The 14,968-nt window shown below is 40.2% G+C and overlaps 2 protein-coding genes across 2 annotated transcripts; both read right to left on the bottom strand.

Moving 5' to 3' along the window:
- Positions 1-404: 404 nt before the first annotated feature.
- ostf1 (osteoclast stimulating factor 1) lies at positions 405-13,926 on the bottom strand. Its single transcript, XM_036598446.1, has 10 exons — positions 13,725-13,926; positions 12,773-12,819; positions 11,839-11,889; positions 11,673-11,736; positions 9,592-9,645; positions 9,192-9,299; positions 8,831-8,880; positions 1,716-1,794; positions 1,429-1,527; positions 405-1,083 (listed from the first exon to the last, which is right to left on the bottom strand). The coding sequence occupies exons 1-10, from the start codon at positions 13,756-13,758 to the stop codon at positions 1,025-1,027; spliced, it is 645 nt and encodes a 214-aa protein (XP_036454339.1). The 5' UTR covers positions 13,759-13,926; the 3' UTR covers positions 405-1,024.
- On the bottom strand, positions 4,335-8,816 carry LOC118827185. The gene is made up of 5 exons (XM_036598445.1): positions 8,675-8,816; positions 4,945-5,472; positions 4,895-4,906; positions 4,470-4,864; positions 4,335-4,409 (listed from the first exon to the last, which is right to left on the bottom strand). The coding sequence occupies exons 1-4, from the start codon at positions 8,776-8,778 to the stop codon at positions 4,474-4,476; spliced, it is 1,035 nt and encodes a 344-aa protein (XP_036454338.1). The 5' UTR covers positions 8,779-8,816; the 3' UTR covers positions 4,335-4,409; positions 4,470-4,473.
- Positions 13,927-14,968: the final 1,042 nt, after the last annotated feature.

Here is a 14,968-nt window from a genome sequence, read left to right as displayed (position 1 = left end):
AGACATTAAGTATTTACATTTTTTAGTAAAACCACACGTGTGTTTATTTTGGCCATGCTAACGTTAGCCACAGCTAGCCACTACAGAGGTGAGGATCACACTGCAGCGTGCTGTGTTTCATCAGGACACTTCAAAGTATTTACCATTTTTATTAATAGACTCATGATCGGACCTGAGAGACAGACTGGACCAGAGTCCAATGCCACTGACTCCAATCCTGACCACCTGTGAGCTTCCTGCCTTATTCTTCTTTCTAAAACAGAAGATTTGCTTTTGAGTAGTTCAGGAAATGAGTGAAGTGAGATAACGAGCTGGAACCTCCAGCAGGCGCGCTCAAAACCTAGAGATTATCAGTATTTAGAGATGATCAAACACGCTCAACAAAAACATGAAAGCAAATAAAATCATGTTGAATATAAACTGGTTTATTTGCATAGTTTCCTCTGTGAAAATCAAATAATACATGCAGCACAGAAGCCATGCACCTCTTTCAGAGAGTACAAAATGATCTTTTCACCCATAAACACAGCCACCAGGGGGCGCTCCAGCTGTGACCACTAAACTCTCAGGCTTTTGTTTAGTCTCTGGATTTATTTAATCTAATTTTGAAGTAAACAACTTTGATACAAATTTGTAGACCAATCGAATCACTGGCCCGGGTCAAAGAGACCTCATCACAATGTAGAGAGTGAGGATCTGTTTCTACTGAGGAGCGCTGAGGAGCACAGAGGAGTGCTGAGGAGCGCTGAGGAGTGCTCACACTCTACTGAGCTTTCTGTGTTACTGCATGACTTCTCCAGTAGGGGGCAGTGTGCTGATTCTAAAGTAGAGGCTGTTCAGTGAAACGACTTTAAGGCTTTAAGGTTTAAATTAAACACTCAGAGAAAGCAGGTAGTTACCCCCCCAGGCCCCCCCACCCCCCCCCCATCAGTTATCTATTAGTAAATACAGGCTGATTCACACACTGTGTGGGTGTGAGAGTGAGTGTGGTGATGGAATGTTCTAGACGTCTCGTCATCATCTTTCAGTCCGAATCTTCATCATCCAGATACTCATCAGCGTTACTGTGAGTGCGCGTTATCACTGCAAACACACAAACACAGTGAACACCAACGCAGATATGCACATGAATATTTTTTGTACAAAATTTGAACAAAATCTGTACAAAAATTGTAATTTGTACAGGTGATTATGGGGCAATTAAAGTTAGAGGTAAATATATTTTACTGTGGGATTAATAGGGTTTATGTGTTTATGTACAGGTGTTAATGGGGTGATTAAAGTTAGAGGTAAATATATTTTACTGTGGGATTAATAGGGTTTATGTGTTTATGTACAGGTGTTAATGGGGTTACAGTAATTAAAGATAAAGAAATAAATATGTTCTATTTGAGTTTGCATGTTTTTGTCGTTGTGTTGTGGCCTCACCGCTGCTCTGCTTCCTCTTCAGCAAAGATGCACACTGAGCGTTAGTGGCCATCTCCAGCGCCGTCTTCTTCTCATTATTCAGAACATCAGTCCTCGCATCTACACACACACACACACACACACACACACACACACACACACAGACACAAAAAGACAGAATGGAGTGATGATAAATGAATGAGAGGATGGAGGAATGAAGAATCAGAAAGGATGGAAGGATGAATGAAAGAGGATAGAGGGATGATGGAAAGATGATGAATGAGAGGATGGATGTGTCTGTTACATACTGCGGTTGAGCAGCATTTCCACAATGTCTGCGTAACCCTTCCAGGCAGCTGCGTGAAGAGCTGTGTCTCCCAGTTTATTCTGCAGAACAATCACTCTGTCACTTTACATAACACCTAATCACATCAGTGTACACACTATAACACCTAATCAAACACCTAATCACATCAGTGTACACACTATAACACCTAATCAAACACCTAATCACATCAGTGTACACACTATAACACCTAATCAAACACCTAATCACATCAGTGTACACACTATAACACCTAATCAAACACCTAATCACATCAGTGTACACACTATAACACCTAATCAAATCAGTGTACCCCCTATAACACCTAATCAAACACCTAATCACATCAGTGTACCCCCTATAACACCTAATCAAACACCTAATCACATCACTGTACACACTATAACACCTAATCAAACACCTAATCACATCACTGTACACACTATAACACCTAATCAAACACCTAATCACATCACTGTACCCACAATAACACCTAATCACATCACTGTACACACTATAACACCTAATCAAACACCTAATCACATCACTGTACACACTATAACACCTAATCAAACACCTAATCACATCAGTGTACCCCCTATAACACCTAATCAAACACCTAATCACATCACTGTACACACTATAACACCTAATCAAACACCTAATCACATCACTGTACACACTATAACACCTAATCACATCAGTGTACACACTATAACACCTAATCACATCAGTGTACCCACAATAACACCTAATCAAACACCTAATAACATCAGTGTACACACTACAACACCTAATCAAACACCTAATCACATCACTGTACACACTATAACACCTAATCACATCACTGTACACACCATAACACCTAATCAAACACCTAATCACATCACTGTACACACTGTAACATCTAAAAACCTAATCACATCACTGTACACACCATAACACCTAATCACATCACTGTACACGCTGTAACACAATAACACCTAATCACATCACTGTACACACTGTAACACCTAAACACCTAATCACATCACTGTACACACCATAACACCTAATCACATCACTGTACACACCATAACACCTAATCACATCACTGTACAAACTGTAACACCTAAACATCTAATCACATCACTGTACACACTGTAACACCTAAACACCTAATCACATCACTGTACACACCATAACACCTAATCACATCACTGTACAAACTGTAACAGCTAAACACCTAATCACATCAGTGTACACACCATAACACCTAAACACCTAATCACATCACTGTACACACTATAGCACCTAATCACTGTATACACAATAACATCTAAACACCTAATCACATCACTGTACAAACTGTAACACCTAAACACCTAATCACATCACTGTACACACTATAACACCTAATCACATCACTGTACACACTGTAACACCTAAACACCTGATCACATCACTGTAACACCTGAACACATAATCACATCACTGTACACACTATAACACCTAATCACATCAGTGTACACACCATAACACCTAATCACATCAGTGTACACACTATAACACCTAATCACATTACTGTACACACTATAACACCTAATCAAACACCTAATCACATCAGTGTACACACTATAACACCTAATCACATCAGTGTACCCACCATAACACCTAATCACATCAGTGTACACACTATAACACCTAATCACATCACTGTACACACTATAACACCTAATCAAACACCTAATCACATCAGTGTACACACTATAACACCTAATCAAACACCTAATAACATCAGTGTACCTACCATAACACCTAATCACATCAGTGTACACACTATGACACCTAATCACATCAGTGTACCCACAATAACACCTAATCACATCAGTGTACACACTATAACACCTAATCACATCAGTGTACACACCATAACACCTAATCACATCAGTGTACACACTATAACACCTAATCACATTACTGTACACTATAACACCTAATCAAACACCTAATCACATCAGTGTACACACTATAACACCTAATCACATCAGTGTACCCACCATAACACCTAATCACATCAGTGTACACACTATAACACCTAATCACATCAGTGTACACACTATAACACCTAATCAAACACCTAATCACATCAGTGTACACACTATAACACCTAATCAAACACCTAATAACATCAGTGTACCTACCATAACACCTAATCACATCAGTGTACACACTATGACACCTAATCACATCAGTGTACCCACAATAACACCTAATCACATCAGTGTACACACTATAACACCTAATCACATCAGTGTACACACTATAACACCTAATCAAACACCTAATCACATCACTGTACACACTATAACACCTAATCAAACACCTAATAACATCAGTGTACACACCATAACACCTAATCACATCAGTGTACCCACAATAACACCTAATCAAACACCTAATAACATCAGTGTACACACTATAACACCTAATCAAACACCTATTCACATTAGTGTACCCACAATAACACCTAATCAAACACCTAATAACATCAGTGTACACACTATAACACCTAATCAAACACCTATTCACATCAGTGTACACACTATAACACCTAATCAAACACCTATTCACATCAGTGTACCCACAATAACACCTAATCAAACACCTAATCACATCACTGTACACACTATAACACCTAATCACATCACTGTAGACACAATAACACCTAATCACATCACTGTACACACTGTAACACCTAATCACATCACTGTAACACCTGAACACCTAATAACATCAGTGTACACACTATAACACCTAATCAAACACCTATTCACATCAGTGTACACACTATAACACCTAATCAAACACCTATTCACATCAGTGTACCCACAATAACACCTAATCAAACACCTAATCACATCACTGTACACACTATAACACCTAATCAAACACCTATTCACATCAGTGTACCCACAATAACACCTAATCAAACACCTAATCACATCACTGTACACACTATAACACCTAATCAAACACCTATTCACATCAGTGTACACACTATAACACCTAATCAAACACCTATTCACATCAGTGTACCCACAATAACACCTAATCAAACACCTAATCACATCACTGTACACACTATAACACCTAATCACATCACTGTACACACCATAACACCTAATCAAACACCTAATCACATCACTGTACACACTGTAACATCTAAAAACCTAATCACATCAGTGTACCCCCTATAACACCTAATCACATCAGTGTACCCACAATAACACCTAATCACATCAGTGTACACACTATAACACCTAATCACATCACTGTACACACAATAACACCTAATCAAACACCTAATCACATCACTGTACACACTATAACACCTAATCAAACACCTAATCACATCACTGTACACACTATAACACCTAATCAAACACCTAATAACATCAGTGTACACACCATAACACCTAATCACATCAGTGTACCCACAATAACACCTAATCAAACACCTAATAACATCAGTGTACACACTATAACACCTAATCAAACACCTATTCACATTAGTGTACCCACAATAACACCTAATCAAACACCTAATAACATCAGTGTACACACTATAACACCTAATCAAACACCTATTCACATCAGTGTACACACTATAACACCTAATCAAACACCTATTCACATCAGTGTACCCACAATAACACCTAATCAAACACCTAATCACATCACTGTACACACTATAACACCTAATCAAACACCTATTCACATCAGTGTACCCACAATAACACCTAATCAAACACCTAATAACATCAGTGTACACACTATAACACCTAATCAAACACCTATTCACATCAGTGTACACACTATAACACCTAATCAAACACCTATTCACATCAGTGTACCCACAATAACACCTAATCAAACACCTAATCACATCACTGTACACACTATAACACCTAATCACATCACTGTACACACCATAACACCTAATCAAACACCTAATCACATCACTGTACACACTGTAACACCTAAACACCTAATCACATCACTGTACACACCATAACACCTAATCACATCACTGTACACGCTGTAACACAATAATACCTAATCACATCACTGTACACACTGTAACACCTAAACACCTAATCACATCACTGTACACACTATAACACCTAAACACCTAATCACATCACTGTACACACTATAGCACCTAATCACTGTATACACAATAACATCTAAACACCTAATCACATCACTGTACAAACTGTAACACCTAAACACCTAATCACATCACTGTACACACTATAACACCTAATCACATCACTGTACACACTGTAACACCTAATCACATCACTGTACACACTATAACACCTAATCACATCACTGTACACACTGTAACACCTAAACACCTGATCACATCACTGTAACACCTGAACACATAATCACATCACTGTACACACTATAACACCTAATCACATCACTGTACACACTGTAACACCTAAACACCTGATCACATCACTGTAACACCTGAACACCTAATCACATCACTGTACACACCATAACACCTAATCACATCACTGTACACACTGTAACACCTAAACACCTGATCACATCACTGTAACACCTAAACACCTAATCACATCACTGTAAACACTGTAACACCTAATCACATCACTGTACACACTATAACACCTAATCACATCACTGTACACACTGTAACACCTAAACACCTGATCACATCACTGTAACACCTGAACACATAATCACATCACTGTACACACTATAACACCTAATCACATCACTGTACACACTGTAACACCTAAACACCTGATCACATCACTGTAACACCTGAACACCTAATCACATCACTGTACACACCATAACACCTAATCACATCACTGTACACACTGTAACACCTAAACACCTGATCACATCACTGTAACACCTAAACACCTAATCACATCACTGTACACACTATAACACCTAATCACATCACTGTACACACTGTAACACCTAAACACCTGATCACATCACTGTAACACCTGAACACATAATCACATCACTGTACACACTATAACACCTAATCACATCACTGTACACACTGTAACACCTAAACACCTGATCACATCACTGTAACACCTGAACACTTAATCACATCACTGTACACACTATAACACCTAATCACATCACTGTAGACACAATAACACCTAATCACATCACTGTACACACTGTAACACCTAATCACATCACTGTAACACCTGAACACCTAATCACATCACTGTAGACACAATAACACCTAATCACACCACAGTACACAAAGTAACAACTAATCACACCACAGTACACACAGTAACATCTAATCACACCACTGTACACAAAATAACATCTAATCACACCACTGTACACACAATAACATCTAATCACACCACTGTACACAGTAACATCTAATCACACCACAGTACACACAGCAACACCTAATCACATTACTGTACACACTATAAAATCAAATCACATCACTGTACACACAATAACACCTAATCGCATCGCTGTACACACAATAACATCTAATTACATCACTACACACAATACCATCTAATCACATCACTACACACAATAACATTAATCACATCACTGTACACACTATAACACCTATTCACACCACAGTACACACAGTAACATCTAATCACACCACTGTACACACAATAACACCTAATCACATCACTGTACACACTGTAACACCTAATCACATCACTGTAACACCTGAACACCTAATCACATCACTGTAGACACAATAACACCTAATCACACCACAGTACACAAAGTAACAACTAATCACACCACAGTACACACAGTAACATCTAATCACACCACTGTACACAAAATAACATCTAATCACACCACTGTACACACAATAACATCTAATCACACCACTGTACACAGTAACATCTAATCACACCACAGTACACACAGTAACATCTAATCACACCACTGTACACAAAATAACATCTAATCACACCACTGTACACACAATAACATCTAATCACACCACTGTACACAGTAACATCTAATCACACCACAGTACACACAGCAACACCTAATCACATTACTGTACACACTATAAAATCAAATCACATCACTGTACACACAATAACACCTAATCGCATCGCTGTACACACAATAACATCTAATTACATCACTACACACAATACCATCTAATCACATCACTACACACAATAACATTAATCACATCACTGTACACACTATAACACCTATTCACACCACAGTACACACAGTAACATCTAATCACACCACTGTACACACAATAACATTAATCACATCACTGTACACACTATAACATCTATTCACATCACTGTAACACCTGAACACCTAATCACATCACTGTAGACACAATAACACCTAATCACACCACAGTACACAAAGTAACAACTAATCACACCACAGTACACACAGTAACATCTAATCACACCACTGTACACAAATAACATCTAATCACACCACTGTACACACAATAACATCTAATCACACCACTGTACACAGTAACATCTAATCACACCACAGTACACACAGCAACACCTAATCACATTACTGTACACACTATAAAATCAAATCACATCACTGTACACACAATAACACCTAATCGCATCGCTGTACACACAATAACATCTAATTACATCACTACACACAATAACATCTAATCACACCACTGTACACACAATAACATTAATCACATCACTGTACACACTATAACATCTATTCACATCACTGTACACACCGTAACATGTAATCACATCACTGTACACACAATAACATTAATCACATCACTGTACACATTAAAACATCTAATCACATCACTGTACACACTAGATCATTCAAAAACATCACTGTACACACCATAACATCTAAACACATCACTATACACACTAACACCTAATCACATCACTGTACACACTATAACATGTAAACACTTCACTGTACATGCTATAACATCTAATCACATCAATCACATCACGGTACTTAAACAAGCAATACATAAATGAACTTATTTTTAACTATCAGTTCAGAGTTAGAGGGAAAATAACCCACCTGCTGATTGATCTCACAGTTCGGCTGGCTGAGCAACAACTCCACCACATCTACACACACACACACACACACACACACACACACACACACACACACACACGCACACACACACACACACACATTCAGATTAAGAGCTTTACTATACTAAGTGTGTGTGTCTAAGACTTCTGAACAACGCTGAATATGGGACTGTTTGGTTGTGTGTGTAATTACATAGGTATATGTGTATAAGTGCACATCCTGAATGTTTGAGTATATGAGTGCATAAATGTGAATATGCCTTTATTTACTGTATGTGAATGTAAATAAACATACATAACTGTACACGTGAGTGTATATGAGTACATTATGAGTAAGTTACCTCTGTGTCCTCCATGGCAGCTCCAGTACAGCGCTGTATTTCCTGCTTTATCCAACCCGTTAATGCCAACCTTGTTATCCAAACACTCTCTCAACCAGCTCAGATTACCTACACACACACACGGTTTTAGTACAGTGTTAAAGATGTGGAACATTAATAGTAATTTGTTTTTCATTTTTATTATAACATGAAATGATAAAATTCAGCTTCTTAAAATACTAACACTGCTGAAAGTATCTATGAACATTTAACATTATCAAAACTCTATTTTTGTGGTGGAATGTCTAAGTAAAAATCTGCTTGTAATATTTCAGATAAAACAGCTTTATCTGTTACTTTTAAGCACATTTGATGTGTAAATAATAAAGTGCTGTGTATTCATATACACAGTGTGGAGCACCTCTCTTGGCTGCCTCGTGCATGGGGTTATCAATGGACTCAGCCTGCTCTGCCACTGTGGGAAAGAAGAGAGGTTCATCAGTCACACACAGTAGACCAGAGAAAGAATCAATCCCTAACACAATCAGACACCGTAACATAGTACCTGTACTGTACTTTAACACTCACCTCAGTACTGTAACACTGTAACACTCACTTTAGCACTGTAACACTCACTTTAATACTGTAACACTCACTTCAATACTGTAACACTGTAACACTCATTTCAATACTGTAACACTCACATCAGCACTGTAACACTCACTTCAGCACTGTAACACTCAATTCAGTACTGTAACACTCACTTCAATACTGTAACACTAACACTCACTTCAATACTGTAACACTAACACTCACTTCAATACTGTAACACTCACTTCAGCACTGTAACACTCACTTCAGCACTGTAACACTCAATTCAGCACTGTAACACACACTTCAATACTGTAACACTCACCCCAGTACTGTAACACTCACCTCAGTACTGTAACACTGTAACACTCATTTCAGTACTGTAACACTCACATCAGCACTGTAGCACTCACTTCAGCACTGTAACACTCACTTCAGTACTGCAACACTCACATCCTTACTGTAGCACTCACTTCAGTACTGTAACACTGTAACACTCACTTCAGCACTGTAACATTCACATCAGTACTGTAACACTCACATCAGCATTGTGACACCTCATTGCTGTAACAATGACTTCTATACTGTTGCATACACATCAGTACTGTAACACTCACATCCTTACTGTAGCACTCACTTCAGTAATGTAACACTCACATCAGCACTGTGACATACACATCAGTACTGTGACACTCATATCAGCACTGTGGCATACACATCAGTACTGTAACAATCACTTCAATACTGTAACACTAACAATCACTTCAATACTGTAACACTAACACTCACTTCAGTACTGTGAAATACACTTCAGTACTGTAACACTCACATCCTTACTGTGACATACACATCAATGCTGTAACACTTGCATCATTACTGTGATACATCAGTACTGTAACAATGACTTCAATAGTGTAACACTCACGTCAGTACTGTGAAATACACTTCAGTACTGTAACACTCACATCTTTACTGTAACACTCACTTCAGTACTGTAACATTCACTTCAGTACTGTGAAATACACTCCAGTACTGTAACACTTACATCAGCATTGTAACATTCCCTTCAATAGTGTTACATACATGTCAGTACTGTAACACTCACATCCTTACTGTAATACTCACTTCAGTGCTGTAACACTCACATCCTTACTGTAACACTCACAACTGTCATACACACTTCAGTAACGCTCAATTCAGTACCATAACACACTTCAGCACTGTTACACTCCAGTACTGTAACACACACTTCAGTACCATAATACATACTTCAGTACTGTTACATATACTTCAGTGCTGTAACACACCTCTCAGTACGGTAACCCACCCTTCAATACGTAACCCACCCCTCAGTACGGTAACCCACCCCTCAGTACGGTAACCCACGCTTCAATACGGTAACCCACCCCTCAGTACGGTAACCCACCCTTCAATACGGTAACACACCCTTCAATACGGTAACCCACCCCTCAGTACGGTAACCCACCCCTCAGTACGGTAACACACCCCTCAGTACGGTAACCCACCCTTCCATACGGTAACACACCCCTCAGTACGGTAACCCACCCCTCAGTACGGTAACCCACCCCTCAGTACGATAACACACCCCTCAGTACGGTAACACACCCCTCAGTACGGCAACCCACCCTTCAATACGGTAACCCACCCCTCAGTACGGTAACCCACCCCTCAGTACGGTAACACACCCCTCAGTACGGCAACCCACCCTTCAATACGGTAACCCACCCCTCAGTACGGCAACCCACCCTTCAATACGGTAACACACCCCTCAGTACGGCAACCCACCCTTCAATACGGTAACCCACCCCTCAGTACGGCAACCCACCCTTCAATACGGTAACACACCCCTCAGTACTGTGAGTCTATGCAGAACTGGAGAAAGTGACTGACCGTAGTTACTGGGAATGAGGCCGGTTCTTCCTCTGCAGGTTCCCTTCCACCAGTTACTGTCACTCTATAAGCCACAAACACAGTACAGTCAAACATTTATTACACAGTTATAGACAGGTAATAGATACAGAGAGAGGGGGGCAGAGGGAGAGAGAGATGCACTCACTGTGTCTGAGATGTATAATATGTCTCCCTCCTCAAAGTAAAGCTCATCTGGCTGAAACACAAAAACATTTAGCAGTTAAGGTCATTAAATTACCTATGGTCAGATAAGGTCAGCTATGGTCAGCAACAGGACATTAAAGTCAGTTAGGGTCAGTTTTGGTAAGATAGGGTCAGTTAAGGTCAAATAAGGTTAGTTATGATCAGACAGAGTCAGTCAGGGTTAGTTACAGTTAGTTAAGGTCAGTTATGGTGAGATGGGGTCAGTCCCCCCCCCCACCTTTTTATGTTAGCACCACCTATCAGTGAGCTTCCAGACCACCAGTCAGTCACCCTCTATAAATGGGTGGAATGTGTTTATTTATTTGTTCAGATGTAAAATAGGAATTGGACACATCATCATTTTCACCATAACATTATATACCATATTACCGGCACTGTATACCGCATGACCATCACTGTATACCGTATAACCATCACTGTAAACCGTATCACCATCCCTGTATACCGTATCACTGTCACTGTATACCGTATTACCATCACTGTATACTGTATTACCATCACTGTATACCGTGTTACAGTCACTGTATACCGTATTACCAACACTGTATACCGTATCACCATCCCTGTATACTGTATTACCGTCACTGTATACTGTATTACCGTCACTGCATACCGTATTTCAGTCACTTAAAGATAAAGTCAGCTTAAAGATAATTTAAGGTCAGTTATGATCAGTTAAAGGTAATTTAAGATCGGTTAATGTCCATTATGGTCAGTTAGGGTCATGTATGGTTTGTAATGGTCAGTTTGAACAAATTAAATGTAATTTAAGGTCAGTTATGCTCAGTTGAAGGTCATTTAAGCTCAGTTATGGTCAGCTAGCCTCAGTTAGGGTGTAAATCAGACAGATATGGAGGTTCAAACAGGTAACTCACCGTCCGTGGGTCAAAGGTGAATAAAGCCCTGAACACTTTCACCTGACCTGTTAGAGCAGAACACACACACACACACACACACACACACACACACACACACACACACACACACACACACAGAATGGGTGAAGTCATTGACTCGCTGCGTGTCTGAGAGAGAGAAAGCTCATTAAACACGCCCAAACCTGCTCTATCCTCAACCTACCCCCTCAACCCCACCACTGCCCCCACCCACCACTCTACAGTCCCTAAACAACCCCTTCTTTACGGGTAAAACACACCACACTACCGTAGGCTCAGAGCCCCCCATGCCCACCCAAGCCCAGCATGTCCACAGTCAGTATGAGCCGACGGTTTAGAGCTGTAATTGGGGAAGTAGAGCCTACACGGCCACTCACACTCCGAAAATGGGCATGCAGTGCAGAGTGAAGGGTGGACACTGAAAACACTGAACAAGCACTTTTTTAAGACAGACATACACCAGAATAAGACAGCCTAACCCTTAAAGGAGCACTACAGCAACATCATACAGTTCAGATTATTACAGACATCACAGCACTAAATAACCCTTTCAGCTCTACTATAAGAACTATAAGGAGATAAATCCTGTAAATGTACTTCAAACAGACCAACAGCGGCCGTACTGTTAACCTTAGTGTGATTCTGGGTGTGTATTCACCAGCCCTCATTGGAATTTTCCGTTCCACCTTAAATGGTACAGCAGCTACATTAAGGCGCCGAACTGGCCTGAGGCGCCTTAATGTAGCTGCTGTACCATTTAAGGTGGAACGGAAAATTCCAAATACGAGGCTAATTTCAGCACATCGCCTGCAGTTCCGAGCTTTATGAGCTTAGACCGTCGTGCAGATCAGTGAACCCAATCAGCAGCGCCGTTTTCGTGAACTTTAACCCTTAAAACAGAGTTTAATCGAGTTTCTGAGCTCGGTTTTACCTGGTTTAGCTGGTTTAGGCGGCGGCTTAGACATTTCCGACCCTCCGAAACTCACAGCAGCGTCACAAAACCCGCTCTGACCGCCGACAACGAGCTGCGATAAAGTAAAACAGCAGCTTAATAAAATCAGAAAAAGTAAAAATAAGAAGTTCGTCGACACTCGGAGGAGGAAGTGGGGCGGAAACACGGAAGAGAGGCGGTGCGCATGCGCGCAGGAGGACACAGCGCAAACACTGTTGATTCATTTACATCTATTTTAAATAAATAAATATTTATACCGCTCAGGTTTGTAAATGCAAGCAAATAAATAAATAAAAACAAATGAGGACGTCCCAGACAAGCTCATGGGTTCTTTGAAATAGCGTTGCGTTTGTTTTTTTATTTATTTTTTTTTAATTTTATTATAATCATTGATGTTATTGTTGTTATTGTCATTAATGGTAATTATAATGCTTATAGTTTAATAACAACAACAACGATACTACACAACATACGTTTACACATATCTACCAATGTGGCCTACAGCAGTTTAGCCCCGCCCATCAATGCTGAAGTTATAAGGAGTGTTTCATCCTGGTCTGCTTTCTGAATGAGTAGCAATACAAGGCAGCCAAAAGGGCAGCCAAGGCAGGCCCTTTTCACAAGAGAATGCTGGGTAAAACAAGTTCCGCTATTGCTTCACAGACAGTTACCAACGTCAGAAACACAGGCGCTCGTATCACCTCAGCACCACAGACAGGAGGGTCACTTTATCTCTGTCAGAGTTGCTGAGACTGAAATTCGAGGATGAGTCCAGAACTGTCGGAGAACCAAACACACACCGATGCGGAGTCCAAACTAAATACAGGACATAAACGATTAGTGTAAAAATTCCTTAACAGCTGTCAGAGCACAGTAGCGTCAGCTACGTCTACAGAGAGAGAAATCAATGGAGGATAAAATAACTATAACCAAAGCGCTGGATTAGCCATGTTAGCTGGAGATGCTTAAACAGCTCGCTAACGATAAACCAGTTGGCAGGAAGCTAAACACGCACACACACCAGCAGGGGGGGCCGGGGGGGCCGGGTCGTCAGGGTCTGTAGCGCCATTATAGACGTTTCACACAAACGCCGGCTCCAGTGAAGAACGTCCACCTGCTGAGCTCTCGCTCTGTCAGACACCGACGGCTTCGAGGGAGAAATGAAAGCGCCTGTAGCAGCAACTTTAAACCACAAACTGCACTCAGTGTAACGTCAGCGGCGC

This window comes from Colossoma macropomum, unplaced genomic scaffold (genome assembly GCF_904425465.1).
Source record: "Colossoma macropomum unplaced genomic scaffold, Colossoma_macropomum, whole genome shotgun sequence".
NCBI lineage: Eukaryota > Metazoa > Chordata > Actinopteri > Characiformes > Serrasalmidae > Colossoma > Colossoma macropomum.
The sequence above is the reverse complement of the archived record's forward strand: the minus strand, read 5'-3'. Positions and strand labels throughout refer to the sequence as shown.

Excerpts from the sequence above, each read along its gene's own strand:
- LOC118827185 (XM_036598445.1), bottom strand. The coding sequence starts at position 8,778 with ATGTATTGCTTGTTTAAGTACCGTGATGTGATTGATGTGATTAGATGT. Across the intron at positions 5,473-8,674 it reads GTGTACAGTGATGTGATTAG|GTGTTATAGTGTGTACAGTG; the intron begins GTGTTAGTGTGT and ends GTGTTTGATTAG.
- ostf1 (XM_036598446.1), bottom strand. The coding sequence starts at position 13,758 with ATGTCTAAGCCGCCGCCTAAACCAGCTAAACCAG. Across the intron at positions 9,646-11,672 it reads CCTCATTCCCAGTAACTACG|TGGCAGAGCAGGCTGAGTCC; the intron begins GTCAGTCACTTT and ends TCTTTCCCACAG. Across the intron at positions 1,528-1,715 it reads GGAAATGCTGCTCAACCGCA|ATGCGAGGACTGATGTTCTG; the intron begins GTATGTAACAGA and ends GTGTGTGTGTAG.